This window comes from Pituophis catenifer, unplaced genomic scaffold, assembly GCF_029215685.1.
Source record: "Pituophis catenifer annectens isolate HBS135680 unplaced genomic scaffold, rPitCat1.0.hap2 SCAF_16, whole genome shotgun sequence".
Classification (NCBI taxonomy): Eukaryota; Metazoa; Chordata; class Lepidosauria; order Squamata; family Colubridae; genus Pituophis; species Pituophis catenifer.
The window spans coordinates 1,446,699-1,464,020 of record NW_027256896.1 but is presented as its reverse complement, the minus strand read 5'-3'; the positions used below and the strand labels follow the sequence as shown (position 1 = coordinate 1,464,020).

The 17,322-nt window shown below is 49.8% G+C and overlaps 2 protein-coding genes across 4 annotated transcripts in view; one reads left to right on the top strand and one right to left on the bottom strand.

The window, feature by feature from the left end:
• Positions 1-1,359: 1,359 nt before the first annotated feature.
• LOC139325313 (interleukin-9 receptor-like) lies at positions 1,360-10,981 on the bottom strand. 3 transcript variants are annotated; one of them, XM_070955124.1, is made up of 9 exons: positions 10,878-10,981; positions 8,649-8,756; positions 7,864-7,984; positions 6,168-6,364; positions 5,809-5,954; positions 4,928-5,105; positions 2,708-2,801; positions 2,208-2,292; positions 1,360-2,045 (listed from the first exon to the last, which is right to left on the bottom strand). In XM_070955124.1, exons 2-9 carry the CDS (start codon positions 8,725-8,727, stop codon positions 1,632-1,634), a joined length of 1,314 nt encoding a protein of 437 aa, XP_070811225.1. In that variant the 5' UTR covers positions 8,728-8,756; positions 10,878-10,981; the 3' UTR covers positions 1,360-1,631. The 3 variants fall into 3 exon arrangements, with proteins under 3 accessions (XP_070811225.1, XP_070811227.1, XP_070811226.1); XM_070955126.1 differs by having other exon boundaries at positions 7,864-7,981; XM_070955125.1 differs by lacking the exon at positions 10,878-10,981 and adding an exon at positions 9,174-9,354.
• A 434-nt stretch (positions 10,982-11,415) lies between these two features.
• Positions 11,416-17,322, top strand: part of PDPK1 (3-phosphoinositide dependent protein kinase 1) — a 55,586-nt gene continuing 49,679 nt past the window's right edge. Inside the window, exon 1 of the mRNA XM_070954942.1 lies at positions 11,416-11,510. Within this exon, the coding sequence (XP_070811043.1) occupies positions 11,487-11,510 (24 nt within the window). The 5' untranslated portion in view covers positions 11,416-11,486. The remainder of the gene's footprint in view (positions 11,511-17,322) is intronic.

The following is a 17,322-nucleotide window of genomic DNA, read 5'->3' as shown; positions in this document are numbered from 1 at the left end:
GAAAATAGAGAATAAAATATGGAATGAGAGTAACGTACAGTAGAATAGAATAGAGAACAGAATAGAATAGGAATCTCAGCATCCTTTTTGTATCATGGCAACCAGAATTGGATGTTATATTCCAAGTGTGGCCTCACTAGTGCAGTATAGAGCAGTGCTGCCTCTCTTTGTGATTTTGGTACTATCCCTCTGTTGATGCAGCTCAGAATTGCATTGGCTTTTTTGGAAGCTGCAGCACACTGCTGGCTCATACTTGAGTAGTCCAATAGGATACTTGGAACCCTTTCAGTTACTACTGCTAAGCCAGGTACCACCTAGTCTGTACTTGTGCATCTGGATTTTCCTGCGTGAGTGCAGGACCTTATTTTTCTCATCATTGAATTGAAGCTTGTTGGATAGGGCCCAATGCTTCACGCCTTCTTCTGAATCTTAGCTTATTTTACTAAGTATTGGCAATCCCTTGGCTTGGTGTCATCTGCAAATTTGATACCCCTCCCCTTTTATTCTTTCATCTAGATCAGGGTCCCCAACCCATGGGCCGTAGACTGGTACCAGTCTGTGGCTCGTTGGGAATAGGCCACGATGCAGTGGACGAGTGCATGAAGCTTTATTTGTGCATGTGTGGGATCATCTCCTCTGCTTCCCGCCGGCACTGGTCCATGGACCCAAAAAGTTTGGAGACTGTTGGTCTAGATCATTTTTGAAGATGTGAAGAATACTGGCTGGATCTCTCTCAATCAGATTTCAAACCTACAGCATTGAGACATCATGTTTGTTGATGATCTTTGACAACGTCACTCATCTCCAACTCCCACCTCATCCCAATCTAAATCTTTTAGCTACTTTGTGGACTGGTTGACAAAAGGCTCTGCGTTTAAACGGTATGTGTCAATTGCGAAGATGCTACGGGCTCTCCTGATTTCTGGCTACTGTAGACCAGTGGTCCCCAACCTTTTTATCGCCGCGGCCCGCTGAGCGCGCGCAGGGGTGGGGGCACGGCCCAGGAGCTTTTGCGCACGGCCCATTGCGCATGGCCCAGGAGCTTTTGTGCACGGCCCAGGAGCCTTTGCGCTGCAGCGTTCATGTCCCCCGGCCGCTGCGCGGCCCGGTGCCAGGTACTCCACGGCCCGGCACCGGTCCGCGGACCGGGGGTTGGGGACCACTGCTGTAGACCAAGCAGCTTCTTCCTGCAGCATCTGATTCCCTTTTCTCCACCTGCAAAGGCAGCAGGCAGGGCAACTCCCCAGTCGCACCCTGTTCTGGAGTCCAGTCCCCTCAGGCAAGAAATTTCTATCAATCATGGTCTGTCCGTCCCATGTTTTTATTTTATTATATGCAAAAGGAGAAGAGAAAGCAGAAGCACTGAACAAAAAGTATTCTTACAATATACCCTCAGATCCGGTCTTGTACCATTAGATTACTAACATGTAGGTTTTCCTTCACAACAATTCTACTTTTCTGTTAACCAACCCCCCCCCCACGTTTTTCCTAAAAGGAGGAGCATCCAATTGTAAAAAAGAAAATGGATGAAATACTCCTTTTATATCTATGTAAAAGGATGCGATGCATTGACGGCCAAATAGTCTTCCACTGACGTTCACGGACCGGGCTTCCCAACGCCGCGCTTCCCGTTACTCGGGAGCCTCAACGAAGAGGGGCCGCATCGGCCGCGCCTCCCCGCTCCAGCCGCAGTCCCGGAGCGGCCCTCCCAGAGCGGCGGGGGCGCCAGGGCTGCTCGCGGGCGGCTCCTGGGCTCGGCCTTGGCCGCGGAGGGGAAGCGAGCCGGGCGGAGGTCCCGAGCGGGCCCCGGGCGGCGGCGGCGGCGGCCAGTGGGCGGGCATGGGGGACGCCCCTTCACCCGCCCCGCCGAGGGTGCAGTAGTCGCCGGGCGGCCGCTCGGGCTCCAGCGCCGCCCCCCGGAGCTCTTCGCCCGGCGGGGATGCGCGTCGCTTGGCTGGCCCCGACCCGGCGCAGGTGGGCGGCTGCAGGAAGGAGAGCCGAGAAACCGCCTCCGCCGCCTCCTCCGGGGCCAGCCCTGCCCAGCCCTGCGGGAGCGAGGGAGAGCGCAGCGGCGTCAGCCGGCCTCGCCGAGGCCCCGGGGAGGAAGGAAAGAAGGAAGGAAGGAAGGGCGGGGGCCGCCGGCTCCTTTGCCCGGCGCTGGAGGGTAGGGGGGCCGGAAGGCAGGAACCGGGGAGCCCGGCCCTTACCTTGAAATCCCCGTGCTGAGCCAGGTAGAGAGGCTGGAAGAAGGCGGCCGGCGTGGGAATGCTGGCCCCGCAGCTGCTGCGCGCCCTGTGGCCGAGGAAAGGCCGGTTGGTCCTGCCGCTCGCCTCCCGCCCCCCCCCCCAGCTCACAAGGGGCGCCCAGCACGGCTGCCTCCCCCCCCCCCCCCCGCCAGAGAACCCTGCAGAGCTGCTGCTTCTGGCACTCAGCCCAAGAGCAACAAAGGAAGCCCAGATGCCCCCCCCCCCCCGTGGCACTGGGAGGACAGGCCGAAGGGGCTCCCCTGTTAAGCCTGCCAGGCCCTCCCGTGTGGGCTGCAACTACGGGAAAGAAATCTCCTCTTGGGGCCCCCTTGACCCAGGTGGAGGGAGGGGAAGAGCAAACTGGGCAGGGACACTTGCGGCCACCTTAAGTGCCTGGCACAACTCCCAGGTGTAAAAACTTTGCAGGGGAGCCACCATGAGAGCAAAAGGAGGTACCGTACCTCTTGAAGAGGGCGAAGGCCAGCGCCAGCAAGAGCAGGAGGGTGCCAAGGATGAACAGGAAGTAGATGGGAGCATCAAGCTGCTGCCAGTCACCTGGGGTGGGAAACAGGAGCTGCTGAGCACAAGTGTTCTGCCCCACCTACCGATCCCAAAGAATGTAGCACGTTCTTAACAACCTGCCAGAAATTCCACAGATAAGATAGAGTCTTACTAGAGTTGGCAGAAAGCCCAGAAGCCAGATTTGCAGAGAAAATTCAAACTCAATGATCAGCAAACGAACACACGTTGTTTCCTGCAGCTTTTTACAAGCTGTGTGCAAACTTAAATAGGCTAAGGGAGTGGCCAATTAGCCCCAAGCCTTACTCTCGAGGAGACCTCCTCCTGAGTAACCACTTCTGCCTTTTGGCAGCTCTGCACGCCCGTGCATTGAGAAGAGGCTCCTCCTCTTCTTCCTCTTCACTTAAAGGAGCTTCTGGAGGTTCTGAAGGCCCTGGCTGAATCCCTGCCTCTGGCACTACATCTTCTTCAGCCTGCTCGTTGTCCGACTCGAGCGCCGGCTGCACAGGCTGCTGGTGCGACACCACACCAGCCGCCTCGTCGGGATCAGCAACAATCCGCGCAGGCCACAACAACAAGCAGGACCACCCTGGACACGCAGGAAGCACTGCAGAGAGGCCTCGGAAGGCCCCAACCCGGCCTGCTGTTTCCTCTGGACACATTTGGGCACCCCGGAGGCAGAACTTGCTGGCTCATGTAGCGTGAGGGGTGAGCTGCCAGTCTGCTGGCCTGGCTGATGGGCTTCAAGTCCATTTCAATTGCTGCCAAAGGCAAGAAAAAAAGCTGCACCGAGCCAGACTGAGTTTGCAGGGCTTGGCTTGAGTCCTGGTCTACGTCAGCTCAGCTAGGTAGGCCCTGCCAAGAAATCAATCCTGCAGGAAGCTTAGAATTGCTTGCCTTGAGATTGGCTAGAAGGACAGTCTTGGAAATCTGCCTCTGATGGACACACACACACACACACACACACACACACACACACCAGCAAATCAGGTGGGTATCTGCCTGAGCCGTTTCTGAATATTATATCTCAGCCACCCAGAACCGCTTTTCAGATTGCGATGAGTGTATGAAAAGCCAATCTGGTCTAGTAGTAAACCAGGTTAGTCAGGTGGTTAAGACACCACCTTAACCATGAAAGGTGACTAAGGGCCAGTCACTCTCTCTTTCTCTTTCAGCCAAGCCCACCTCACTGGGCTGTTGTGGGGAAAATTGGAAGAAGGCGTGTTGGATATATTTGCCGCCTTAAATTATTTGTAAAATACTTATGTAAAAGTATTATGGAAGGGTTAATTTGATTTGTTTTCTATCTCTTGTTTGAGAATAAAGGAGAAGAAAAAAATAGGCTGAAATCTTGCAAGAGAAAAATGCAGTAAGAAAAGGCAGGGTGGGTGCAATGCAGGGGCCCAAAGGAGGCAAAGCTATCCTCCTTTTATCAGCATTGCCGCAGCTGGTAACTGCTCCAGCTATCGGGGTGGTATGAGCAGCCAGTCTAGAAAAGGATAATCAGAACCTCAGCCAGGGACTGGAAGTGGGGTGTGTCTTTCCTGCAGAATAGAAGACCGAGGGGAGATAAAAGAACCCCCATCAAGATGTGCTCGTTCTGTATCGTCCTGGGTGGGAAATGCAGGGAAGTGGACACAGATGAGCTACCTGTCAGGGGGAATTTCAGTGGGATTGGAGGCCTCTCCCTGGAATTCTTCAAAGGCTGGGGGCAATCTGTCAAAAATACCGTAGGAGATCCATCGGTTTGGGCGAGATGCTTGCAGAGGTGCCTTTCAACTCCATGATAAACTGCTACGGGTAGACCTCATTTAGTAACTGCCTTGCTTAGTGGCTTCACAGTTACATCGCAGTGGTGATGAAAATGTAACATTACGACCAAACGTCACTTTTACGACCTTCACAGGTCTGAAGTAAAGTCATGAGCATATTTGCAGTTTTGCATTGTGACCAGTCTGCTTAACAACCAAGTATCTGGTCCCAATTGTGGTTGCTAAAGGAGAATTACCTGTATAAGCAATTCTAACAAATTTCTGCAAAAAGGCTTTTAAATGCTAAGGTGTGTGAAAAATTAAAATCTCAAAATATGATAACTCGAAATAGAAACCAGGGAAATTGGCATCAGTTCAACATCAGGACCATGTGGCATCCTGGAGGCCAACCTGGGTGAGCTGCCCAACTGACACAGGAACTCCATGGGCTCCAGTGGCTGCCATAGTGATGATTCTCCTCTGGTGTTTTGCAGCGCATTCTTGCAACATAATCTCTGTCACTCTTGAACTCAAAGCCTTCTATGTGCACCCAGGTTTCCGAGTTGATGAAGACCCTTCTCTGTGCTTGCTAGGAGGAGAGGAGGGAAGGAAGGAAGGAAGGAAACTATCAAGTACCTGGATGGATGAAATCCCACCCCCCAAAAAAAGCAGAGGAAGTGATCTAACTGCAGAATCTTTCTCTCTCCCTCTTTTTCCTCCTCCCCCCCCCCCCCGCCATACACACCCACCCATACAGACCTGCAGTCTTAACAACAACTACCTGGATCATTTAAATCCCTCGGCATCATTTCCAGAAGTGGGTTGCCCTGGCTACCCTCTTCCTGGTGTTTAGAAGGGGCTGGCTCAACGTCACCCAGCTTTTGGGCCTCAGGCAGGTTTCTGCACTCTCAGTCCTGCACCTGAGAACGACTGCCATCAACGTGTACTGGGCTGCAACTGTTGTCATTGTGGAGGTGATGACAAGGAATGACCAAGTTGCATTACAGTCCAACACATTTCAGAACTTTTCAGTTGGGAAAGAGGCACTGTAAGACGGCGAACTGCACATGTCAGCAAATTGGTTTAGGGATACTGGAGGGCAGGTCAAGTGAGCCCTGAGCCACTTGCAAATGGATACAAATTTGCCTCTGCTGAGTTGCCTAGTCCTGACCAAAGGGGAGGCCTGGCAGCCCCCGAAAACATTCTTTCTGCTCCTTATCACCTGAGGTTACACCTGGTGGTTTTGGGAGCACCAGCATCCCATCTCACCGCCTTCCCTTGGCTTCTCCTACCTCCCAGGGGTCTTGAACAGCCTTGAATGCCAGCTCCCACTGCCAGTCCTCCAAAACCTCCCCACAGGCCTTTGGCCTCTTCCAGCGGACACAGCAGGCATTGTCACCGCATTTGCTCTGCAGATCAAAGGGTGGGTCGCACTGAACTGGAAAGAAGACGAGCAGGGAGAAATGATTCGGGAATGCAATGGCTCACATTGCTGAGCTCCACCCGAGACCCCCAAGACGATAGCAGTCTTCCTGAGGACCCCAGGCTAGGCGGAGGTGGAGAAGAAGAGCAGAGGCCAGAGCAGGCCAAGAGAACCCGGCGGTCACCAGGAAGGCCTCTCGGCCTCCCCCTCCGGTTCACTTTCACTCACTGTGTAGTCTGGGCTTATACTTCGCAAAGATCACGTCGGTCTGGTTTTCTCCCAAGGAGCTGAGGTGGAGAACCACTTTATACTCATCATTTTCTGTGAACTCGCCTTCTTCGCTGTGCACAGAACAGTCGAAGTGATCCGGTGTGCCAGGGGAGGCGGACAGAGGGCAGATGAGGTCACTGGAGAGTCCGAGGGTGCTGGAAGAAGAAAGGCCATCATGGTTTCAGTCTGCACCTAAGCACCGCTCATGGAAGGGCACAAAGCAGGGGGCAGCCCGAAGTGCCTGGCAGCCAACCGAAGGGGGCATTCAAGGCTCCGTTTCATGAGAAGACCCCGTCTGAACATGAACATCGGGATCTCTCGAAACTTTACTTGGGGAAAGCAACCGCTGGCAAGTTTGCTGCAAAGGTTTTTATGAGCTGCTCTTGGGTGAAGATTAAGATCCCCCCAGCCGGGCACTGCCCGTGCTGCCTGGCAGCCTCTCCCTGGGCTGGCAGACCCAGGCGTTGCTGCCCTTCTGCTGGGGGCACCACCTGCTTTCAGGCTTTCTGCAAAAGTGGCCTGTCCCCTCCCTGCTTTCCCCTGCAACAGAACGCCGTCCAGGGTTTGGCCGGGAAAGCGACCCCTGTGCTTGATGTCTCCTGAATATGTGATTGGGAAAAAACGAAAAGGGGCAAAGGAAGTTTTGGGTTTCTAGAGAAATACAGTTTCCCAAACTCAAAAACAAATTGTCCCATTCATTTTACATTTGTCAGATCCCACCTTCCGCCTTTGGCCCAGGTGTGGGCACACTTTGTCCCTGTTTCTACAAGACACTGAAAGGGGGAGGCAGCCCCAAGGCCGTGCCCCTCTCCTGACTCAGCCGGCCCGACTACGTGGCTGGGGCTGTGCATGGAACAGACACCCCGGACGATAATAGGGGCCCCTCCTCCCCATTTCCTCCCTCCCTCCCTGCTTCCACACTGGGCTCGCAAGCCCCAGGAGCTCCCTGAGCAGAACATGCTGGAATGGAAGTTGGAGAGGAAACGGGGGGTGGGGGTGGGTGGGTGGGGGGTGTCCCCTTGATTGGCCATACTGCTTTTTGGAAAGATCTGGGAGAAGGGAAATGGGAGCAGCCATGCAGGACAGACTTTTCCCAATCTAGGCACTTGTCCAATTAAAGGACGGGGAGCAGTGGTGGGTTTCAAAAAATTTTACTACCGGTTCTGTGGGTGTGACTTGGTGGGTGTGGCATGGCTTGGTGGGCATGGCAAGGGAAGGATACTGTAAAATCTCCATTCCCTCCCGATCAGCTGGGACTTGGGAGGCAGAGAATAGATGGGGGTGGGGCCAGTCTGAATTTTTACTACCGGTTCTCTGAACTACTCAAAATTTCTGCTACCGATTCTCCAGAACTGGCCAGAACCTGCTGAAACCCACCTCTGACGGGGAGGGCCTGCAACTTGGAGTGGAGGGACAGATGGGTAAGATAGGTTTTTTGAAGTGTACCTGGCAGATAGTCTGGGGTGGGGTGGGAAAAGGACCATTTGCCAGAGGCAGCTGCCATTTTCTCCAGGGCCCTGAGAAGACCAAGGAGATGGGCTGGAATGGATGGGCGCATTTTCTTCTACTGGCAAATCCACATTAGACCAACGCAGTGAAATGACCACCCTGCTATCCAAGAGGCCATCTCCCTCCACTAAACCCTGGATCTTACTCAGAGAAATTGAGGTAGAACAGAGTTCCCTCCAAGGCCTGATTGCGGTGCCATCGGCAGTCCAGTCTGCGTCCCTGAAAACCGTAATTGTTGAGACACTGCACCTGGCTGGCAGCTTCTGCTAAGAGAGGGAGAGGGAGGAAAGCAACTGAGGATTACAGTTCTCCTGACCTCCCCCTGCCCGGTCTTGTCCCCCACACACGTCCCTTTACAGCTGAGGGTTAGCGATACCATCCCTGGGCTGCCAAAACCCAGAGAACCATTTGAGGACAGCAAAGAAGAAGACTGGTCTGTATCCCTTAGCTGCCCTCAGGTGGCCACCTGATGTATGCAAAAAAGACATGGTGTTTCTCTTCCCTGGACCAGCGATGGGCATCTTGTTTGGTATCACATCTAAAATCAGTAGCCAACCAAGAGAAGATGGTAGTGCATCATGACCCAGAAAACGAGACGGCTCAAGGGCTTCTGAGCAGATGGATTCTGGAACTGGGTGGTGGACCTTTTTAGGCCTATAAAGGTTGTACAGCTGTTTTATTCCAGCACTGCTGCTCTGGTCAAAAGAAGAGCCCACCCTTCACAATGCAGGTACTTTTACACTCAACAGGAGCTAGAGGTGCCCACTTTTACGCCCAGCTTTTCTCCAAATTGATGGGGGCAGGGTGAGAGAGAGAGGAATATTCTCACACCTGGACCTTGAAGATTTGGATACCAATCTCCATTGGCTCATCATCAGTTTGGGGTCACAGATCTCATTATAAGCAGGTGCTCTTGCTGCTACCTCATACCTGTTTGCTCCATTGCCAAGAGAAGGAAGAACTGAGCCCAGAGCATCAAGCAGGCAGCTGTCCCACAGGCCTTTCCCATGGCCTCTGGATGTCTTGAATGCAAGGTGGCTGCAACACAGACATGGCACTGACTTAGCTGGGAAGGGATTTTCAGTGGGGAAACTCACTCAGCCCCAAACCAAGTATTGAATCCCCCTTGCAGATTCTGGGAACAGACGCCTGGGTGGATGGAGCCAATCAGGAAGTTACAGATACAGATTAACAGAGTTGGAAGGGACCTTGTAGGTCATCTAGTCCAACCTCCCGCCCAAGCAGACCCTACACCATGGGAGGGAGGGAGGGAGGAAAAGGGAAGCAGGGCAGCCACTTATGGGACTTGGGAAACAAGCCTCTAGTTAAAACCAGTTGGAAGCAGAGGTGTGGCTTTTAACCGAGTCCAAGAGTGACGGTGGGAGCCAAATAGCAGTATTTCTTTCTGATGCCTGCACAAAGTAACCACTGGGAGCAATAAGGGCGCTTCCTTACCCTTGGCTCTTCTGTCACTGCTCGGGAAGGTGCAGATATTCTTCTCAAGTTTTTTTCACTGAAAGGAAGATGCCCTTTGCCTAGCAGACAGAAGGTGGTCTCCAAAGACACTGGGCTCTTGCACCAAATTAATATCCTGCCTGATTTCAAACTCAGTAAGCAACGGAAACTGTCTCTCAGATTGGGGAACTGATCTGGAGGGCCAGCAGATAAGTGTGGACATGTGACAAGCCCCAACAAGATTAGAGTGTTGGTGATCCAACAATTCGCAGCTTACTCTGACAATGATCCTAAAGCTGAGTTCCTCTGTCCAAATGGACACATGTTGGAAGGGGCCATTTGTAGCCCTTCACACCCTTTCTCAGGCTGGAGACTCCCAGGCTGAGTTGATGCAATACTGGATTAAAAGCATGCATAGGACACATTACGTTCCCTAGACAGACTTTATTATAGCTTAGGACAGTGGCCTGGTTTGGACATCTTGGCAATACGATGCCTCTTTTCCCTTAACAGACCAAATGTAAACTGCCTTGTCCAATTTTCCCCTAATTTAGAATGTGAACCTATCCTCAGAGTGCTGATAGATTCACTGTGCCTCTAAATTATAATGGTGCAATAGGCTGTCATTCATGTTTAGTCACCTCTCCTATGGATTACTGCAATGTGTTCTACACAGGGCTGCCCTTAAAATATTAGGAAGCTTCAACTAGTTCAAAATGCAGCTGTGTGTGCTGTTACGTGTGTTAACAATTTTGTGCATGTTACACCTTCTGCTCAAGGAGTTTCAGCAGCCGCCACATTGATGATTCAAGATTCTGGCAGCGACCTACAAAGCCCCACATGGGCTGAGGCTGGCCTGTCCCCAGTTGCTTTTCCTTTTAATCAGGGCTGGCAGGTGCCCACTAGCCAAGGAGTCTTGTCTGGCAGGGCCAAGAAGGGTCCTTGGTGCTCTTTTTTTTTTTTGATTTATATGCCGGTCTTCTCCGGAAACTTAGGGCGGCTTACAAGGCATTAAGCAATAACTTTCATACTTTTGTATATTTTTATACAAAGTCAAGCTTATTGCCCCCACAATCTGGGTCCTCATTTTACCCACAATCTGGGTCCTCATTTTACCTACCTTAGAAAGGATGATGTGATTTGAACTTGCAGTAATTGCAGGCAGCTGGAAGCTAAATACTACCTTTTAACACTACTAGCATTAGTCTGCTGCACCACTCAACCTCTGAGCTTGGTTTTTTTTTTTTTTTTTGCAGATGTTTCATTAATCAAACTGGGTAACATCATCAGTGCTAGTAAGGAGTAGGGTTTACTCTCAGTTTATATTCTACTGTCTTGCCCTGCCATTCCTTACCAGCACTGATGACATTACCTAGTTAAGATCATGAAACATCTGCAGGAAAACCACCAAGTTCAGAGAGCACCAAGGACCCCTCATTTCAACCCTTAGCTACGAATTTTCTCCTTTATTAGGCAGAGGAAGAGAACCTTTTCTGCCTTGCGGAATACCATCATCCTGCCGGAGATCCGACTGGCCCCGTTCTCTGGCCTTTCGAATGATCCTGAAAACGGCTTTTTGCCAGCAGGCACGAAGACTAGGAAGGTGGTAGACAGGGCACATCAGTTTGGCAGGATGCTGGTTGTAAAATAGCACCTTAGGTGGCTCTTTTTGAAAGTCACCAGAGGATCCCTTTGGCTGCTAACCTCAGGCATGGCGGCGCGGGAGCAGCGCTCAGCCCTTTGCGCTTTTTAAGGGGCTCCTTATCGCGCTCCTTTCGGTGCAGAGCTCACAGTGGCCCACCAGGGGGCAGCAAAACGGGGCAGGACCCTGTGGGGAGGGGGAGGGGGAGTCGCGGAATGACCGGGGGGAAGCGGCCCTTGGGCCTCCCACGCTCCAGCCCTGCAAGCGCCAGCCCTCCTCCGCCATTCCTCTCGCGGCCCGCCGGGGAAGCAGCTGCGCGAGCAGGACGCCGGCCGCCTCCGCTCGGCCCGCGCTCCCCCGAAAAGACCCGAAGCGCCGCCAGGGCCCCTCGGCCCGCCCCCTACATCCGGGCCTCCTACCCAGCAGGCCCCGCGAAGGGCGGCTGCGTCAATACGGGGGGAGGGGTGGCGCTCAGAGAGTCTCGCGAGAACGGCGGACGGGGCTCCCGCGCCTCGGAACAACCAGTCTGGAAGCGCGCGGGGGGAAGTCCCGCCTCTTCGGGCGGAAGCGGGCATTGTTGTGGCTGACGTCACTGGCGGAGGACGCGGGCGTCCCGTTGGGTCGCGCTCCTGGTGGCGGCGCGGCGGAGGCGGCGGAGGGCCGGCGGGCCCATGGCCAGCGCTGGCAGCCCCCTGGTAGGCCTCGCGGCGGGGCCGGCCGCCACTCGCGCGCGGGAGCGACCGACGGCGCCGGCTGCCGGGGCGGTGTGGCGGTGGGGCGGGCGGCTGTTCCTCAGGCCCCGCCCGGGGTGCGTGGAGCGAAGGCCCGGCCGGCGGAGGAGCTGCTTCCGCCAGGATGGGTCGGAGCGGAGCTGCGCGGTGCCCGTCGGCACGCCTGTGTCTCGAGCGGCGGCGGCGGCCTTGGGCGCGCGGCTCTGCTTGCCTTGCCCTGCGGGTCTCGGCCTGCTGGCGCCCGGCATCGGCCCCGCCTTTGGCCCTCGGCCGCCCGGCCTTGCTCGGCTCCTGGCGGGGCGACGGAGGGATCCGGTCTCGGCGCCTTGCGGGCAGGAAGGGATGGGACGAGCCGGGTCGCCTTCCGGGGCTGCTCAGAAGGGTTTCGGTCCATCCCAAGAGTCGCAAGAGCGGCTGCCCTGCTGGGTGGGATCAGAGGCTTTGCTGAGGCGTTTGAGGAAGGCATTTGCAGCCTCTCTTCTTTCTAAAAAACCCCCTGGAATTCCGGGAACTGGAGCCGCGAGTGGAGGGCAAAAGGGTGCTTCAGAGGACAGCCGTCTGCAAGGAAGTTCAGAGGGAGATGAAGCTCACCCTCAGTCCAATTGACTCTTACCAGGAGTCCAAACTAAACTCACAAGTTTAGAGCTGTGGCTCCTGTGGCATCGAAATTCGGCAAAGCTGTGGCTCTTTACTGCTGCTGCAGTCACCCTTTTCCCATTACTGTCATTTCTTGCAAGGAATATCATTGGGGGACCTGGTCAGAAATCACTCCTGCTCCCCCTACTCTTTCCCCCCACCCAGGATCATTCTGTTTAAATAAGGAAATGATAACTCAACAGGGGTTGATGACAGCCCAACTTTGTGGTGCTGAGGGTGTGCTCTGGAGTGTGGTGGGGGAGTAAGGAAGGGTTGGGCCAAGTGCATGAGTAAGGAAATGTCTCTGAAATGATGACCCAACCAGGCCACCAGTTGTCTATTTGATATTTATTTATTTATTTTTTATTGGTTCGATTTATATGCCGCCCTTCTCCGGAGACTCAGGGCGGCTTACAATGTGTTAAGCAATAGCCTTCATACTTTTGTATATACCTGCTTAGTAGGGCTTTCGGCCCCCCCAAGCGGTGTTCTTTTTTATACAAAGTCAGCTTATTGCCCCCACAATCCATGTCCTCATTTTACCTACCTCGGAAGGATGGAAGGCTGAGTCAACCTTGAGCCTGGTGAGATTTGAACTTGCAATAATTGCAGGCAGCTGGCAGCTAAGTGCTACTTAACAGCACTTTAGTCCACTGCACCACCAAGGCTCTTATAAATGTGATCACTCCTGATTTTTCATGAGCATTACTTTTAAGTAACTTCATTTGAGACAGAAAGCTTTTTAAATACAGTACAGGCAGTCCTCGACTTACAACCACAATTGAGCCCAAAATTTGTGTTGTTAAGTGGGACATTCGTTAAGTGAGTTTTGCCCCATTTTATGATTTCTTACCACAGTTGTTAAGTGAATAGCTGCAGCTGAAAAGTGAATCTGGCTTTCCCATTGACTGCTTGTCAGAAGGTCAGAAAAGATAATCACATGACTCTGGGACACAGCAACGGTCATCAGTATGAACCTGTTGCCAAGCATCTGAATTTTGATCACATGATTATAGGCATGCTGCAAAGATCATAACTGAAAAATGATCATGTCACATTTTTCAGTGCTGTTGTAACTTCGAACGGTTATTAAGCAAACTGTTGTAAGTCGAGGACTACCTGTATTGTAATTCTTAGGAAGCCAGTAGCCATTGCTTCTGTACTGGTCTTCGCTTAGGCATATTATCGTGTCACTCAAGGGGGGTGGGGGGATGGCAACAAGGAAGGGTTAACTCTAAGCCCTGGCTAGAAAGCAGGGCTTAAACTTTTTGTCATTTGGTGAGCTAGCTCCTTAGTTGCATGCATTATCTTTAGCTGAAAAATAATTCAGTCTAGGTATTCATACAATTGATAGTGCTGTAGTAGATAATAGCTTAGCATTAATTACAAAATACAAGGATTTCCTGCAGGTGAAAGTAACAACTCTTGGGAAGACTTTCCAGGGGTTAGACTATTTCAAAAGTCCAAAATTGTCATTTATTGCTTAATGCATTGTAAGCCGCCCTGAGTCTCCGGAGAAGGGTGGCATATAATTAATTAATTAATTAATTAATTAATTAATTAATTAATTAATTAATAATAAATAATAAATAATAAATAATAAATAATAAATAATAAATAATAAATAATAAATAATAAATAAATAATAATAAATAAATAAAATAATAAAATAAAATAATAAAATAAAATAAAATAATAAAATAATAAAATAAAATAAAATAAAATAAAATAAATAATAAAATAATAAAATAATAAAATAATAAAATAATAAAATAAAATAAAATAAATAGTTTCATTTTTCGTTATCTGAAAGTTTTTGGCAAAAAAATATTTAAAATGTTATTATTATTTAATTATTATTTGAGGTTTACAGCACACTTGTCAGTATAGAGCAACTGAAGGCCATTTTTGCAGATGCCCATGTGTTTTTCCAGTCATGTTTAATGGAAGGAAATAATTCTGACCGCTTTGCTCCTGTACAAATGTCATATCAGGTAATCCCAGATGACAGGCCTTCCTTGATTGAGTAGACAGTAATTCTCCCAAATAATTGCTTAGTTTTAGTCACTGAAATGCATTCCCTGACCCATCTATTAATAGAGGAGGACATTACATATCTCCCTAGTTCATTCCATGTTCCTGTCCCAATGGATGCACTTAGTTCTTAAGCTCCTGGATATATCTAGCTTATATCAGCTATGTTGTCTTGGATGGTAAAGGATGCAACAGAAATTTAAAAGTGCCATCTCCTGTGCCTTGTGAGACTTGGAGTTAACTTTTAAGAATGAAATGAGGGTCTGGTGTTAACATCAACTTATTGTGATGAGAGGCCAGACCTTCTCTTATCAATAGGAACACTTATCAGTAATTTGACAACTCATGGCTGAGATTAGCATCACTAGGAAAGCTGTTTCCAAGAGGGAGCATTGATTGGAATCTCTTTAATTCCAAAGGAGCTATTGTCAGTGCATGTGAATCTGTATTAAATCTCATGAAAGGAAACAGAGAATGCCAGAGGGGAAACGAGAGCCATACACCTGAATGGCATACATAAGGATGCTTGAAAGAGTGACTCCATTTGTCCAGAGTGATGAAGCCCAAGCGGCCTGCCTAGACAGGCTTTCATTATCGGGCCCTCCTCATCCAGTGTGACCTATTGAAATCCAAGAAGTTCTTCTGCTGCCCTAAGATTCCTTCTCCACCAGGTTCAGACTTTCATCATGTCAAATGCTCTGTCTTCCTTGTGCCTAGATGTAGAATAGAATAGAATAGAATAGAATAGAATAGAATAGAATAGAATTTTTTATTGGCGAAGTGTGATTGGACACACAAGGAATTTGTCTTTGATGCATATGCTCTCAGTGTACATAAAAGAAAAGATACGTTCATCAAGATAAGGTACAATACTTAATGCTAGTCATAGGGTACAAATAAGCAGTCAGGAAATAATATCAATATAAATCGTAAGGATACAAGCAACAAAGTTACAGTCATACAGTCATAAGTGGAAGGAGATGGGTGGTGGGAACGATGAGAAGATTAATAATAATGCAGATTTAGTAACTAGTTTGACACTGTTGAGGGAATTATTTGTTTAGCAGAGTGATGGCATTCGGGAAAAAACTCTTCTTGTGTCTAGTTCTGGTGTGCAGTGTTCTATAGCGTCGTTTGAGGGTAGGAGTTGAAACAGTTTATGTCCAGGATGCGAGGGGTCTGTAGATATTTTCACAGCCCTCTTTTTGACTCCTGCAGCATACAGTTCCTCAGTGGAAGGCAGGTTGGCAGCAATTGTTTTTTCTGCAGTTCTAATTATCCTCTGAAGTCTGTGTCTGTCTTGTTGGGTTGCAGAGCCAAACCAGACAGTTATAGAGTTGCAGATGACAGATGGTCTCTACCAGTGGTGGGTTGTCCCCAGTTCACACTGGTTCTATAGAACCGGTAGTAAAACCGGCAGGAGGCTCCGCCCACTGACCCTGATATCATCAAAATGCTTCTGTGCGGCCCCGTTGCAAACCAGTAGTAAAGGTAAGTAGAACCCACCCCTGGTCTCTACCATTGACTGGTAGTCCTTGGCTCAGCAAATTGGTTTGTGTTGACAGGTATTATGGAAGTTTTTGCTTACTTTGATTAATACTGCAAACCAGAAACATCTGGAACAGAATGGGGTGATTGCACCCTGAGAAGGTTATATTGCTTACCACTGTGGAACCAGATTGGTTGTCATTTGCTATTGCAAATGGCCTAATGAGACTTCTCATCTTTCCAGTCTTCCAGAAGATCTCTGGGTATAGAGTCAGTTCCTTTAGCAAATCAGATTGACAGCTGAATTGATCTGCTGTTTGTGTTCAGCAACCTTTTTATGTATATTGCTGCTATAGAGATTAGGAGCTTTTCTGCAAGCCATTAAGAAGTCAGTGTTTGATCTTCCGATTCTTTCATGAACCCCTCAACTGTCCACTTGCCAATGGGGTTGTGAAGGACTTGTTTCCCCTTAACACATTTGTTTTAGAGCAGCGGTTCTCAACCTGGGGGTTACGACCCCTTTGGGGGTTGAACGGCCATTTCACAGGTCGCCAAAGCCCTCTCTCCCCCCCCCGCCTTCACTCACCCTCACTCTCTGCTCTGTTGGATCGCCGGCCGTTTGCTTACCCCACCCACTCCCAATCTATTGCTGCCTCCTGAGTCCCAGCTGATGGCTAGAGGAAAAAAAACTGTTTAAATTCTTGCCGCGGGGCTTCAAAGGGCTGCCCTATAGCCAGTGGTGGGATTCTGCCGGTTCCGCCCCTTGCCCCGCCCCTCCGCACCACTATTTATTGCCAATAAATAGTGGTGGGTGAGGGGTGGGCGAGCCAACAATTTAACAAATGGTTCGGTGTTTTTTTGTAGTTTTATTGGCCCGTGGAGCTTCAGCATAGGCTAATTAGCCCTTGATTAGATCGGCTCCCGACTCTCAGCTGATTTGCTCTCAGCTGTTTTGCTCAGGGCTCTGCTGCTTGTTTGCAAAGAGTGCTGGAGCAATTTTTTCCCCCCCTAGCTATGCTGAAAAACGAAACTGAAAGTAAAGCAGGCTGTTGGCTTTGCTGTTGCTGCAACGTTGGAAAATTAGGCAGACAGATTTCTTTTCTTTTTCCTCACCAAAAAAGGTAGGTGCAAACAATGGGAAATTTAGGGAAAAAGAGGAGAGTTCAAGATTTTAAAACACAAAAGAAAAAAAGCTCTATTTAACTAGGGAATTGTAATAATTGAGATACTATTAATTGTATATTGTGTTGAAAGCAGAAATGGTTAAGTTGTGGTTTGGAGGAATATAAGGGGGAAATTATTTCGTTTATTATTATTGGTAAATATTAATTGATTTGTAAGAAATTGGATTGCATGGAAATAATTGGAATATTCATGTTCATATTGATTAATATACAAAAAAGGTAGTTATATAACTAATTGATTTATATTAAAATGTTGAATTTATATTAAACAACTGTAATATTACATAATTAACCAATGTGAGGATGGATATAAAAATAGATGACAATGGGAAGGGGTATAATATAGAATAGAAGGGAAAAATTGAATTTGATTAAGATTAGAGATGAGGATGAAGGCCACAGGTTGTAAAAGAGCCACAATTGCCCACCCCTTC

Excerpts from the sequence above, each read along its gene's own strand:
- LOC139325313 (XM_070955124.1), bottom strand. The coding sequence starts at position 8,727 with ATGGGAAAGGCCTGTGGGACAGCTGCCTGCTTGATGCTCTGGGCTCAG. Across the intron at positions 6,365-7,863 it reads TTCTACCTCAATTTCTCTGA|CACCCTCGGACTCTCCAGTG; the intron begins GTAAGATCCAGG and ends TTCTTCTTCCAG. Across the intron at positions 5,955-6,167 it reads GTATAAGCCCAGACTACACA|TTCAGTGCGACCCACCCTTT; the intron begins GTGAGTGAAAGT and ends TCTTCTTTCCAG.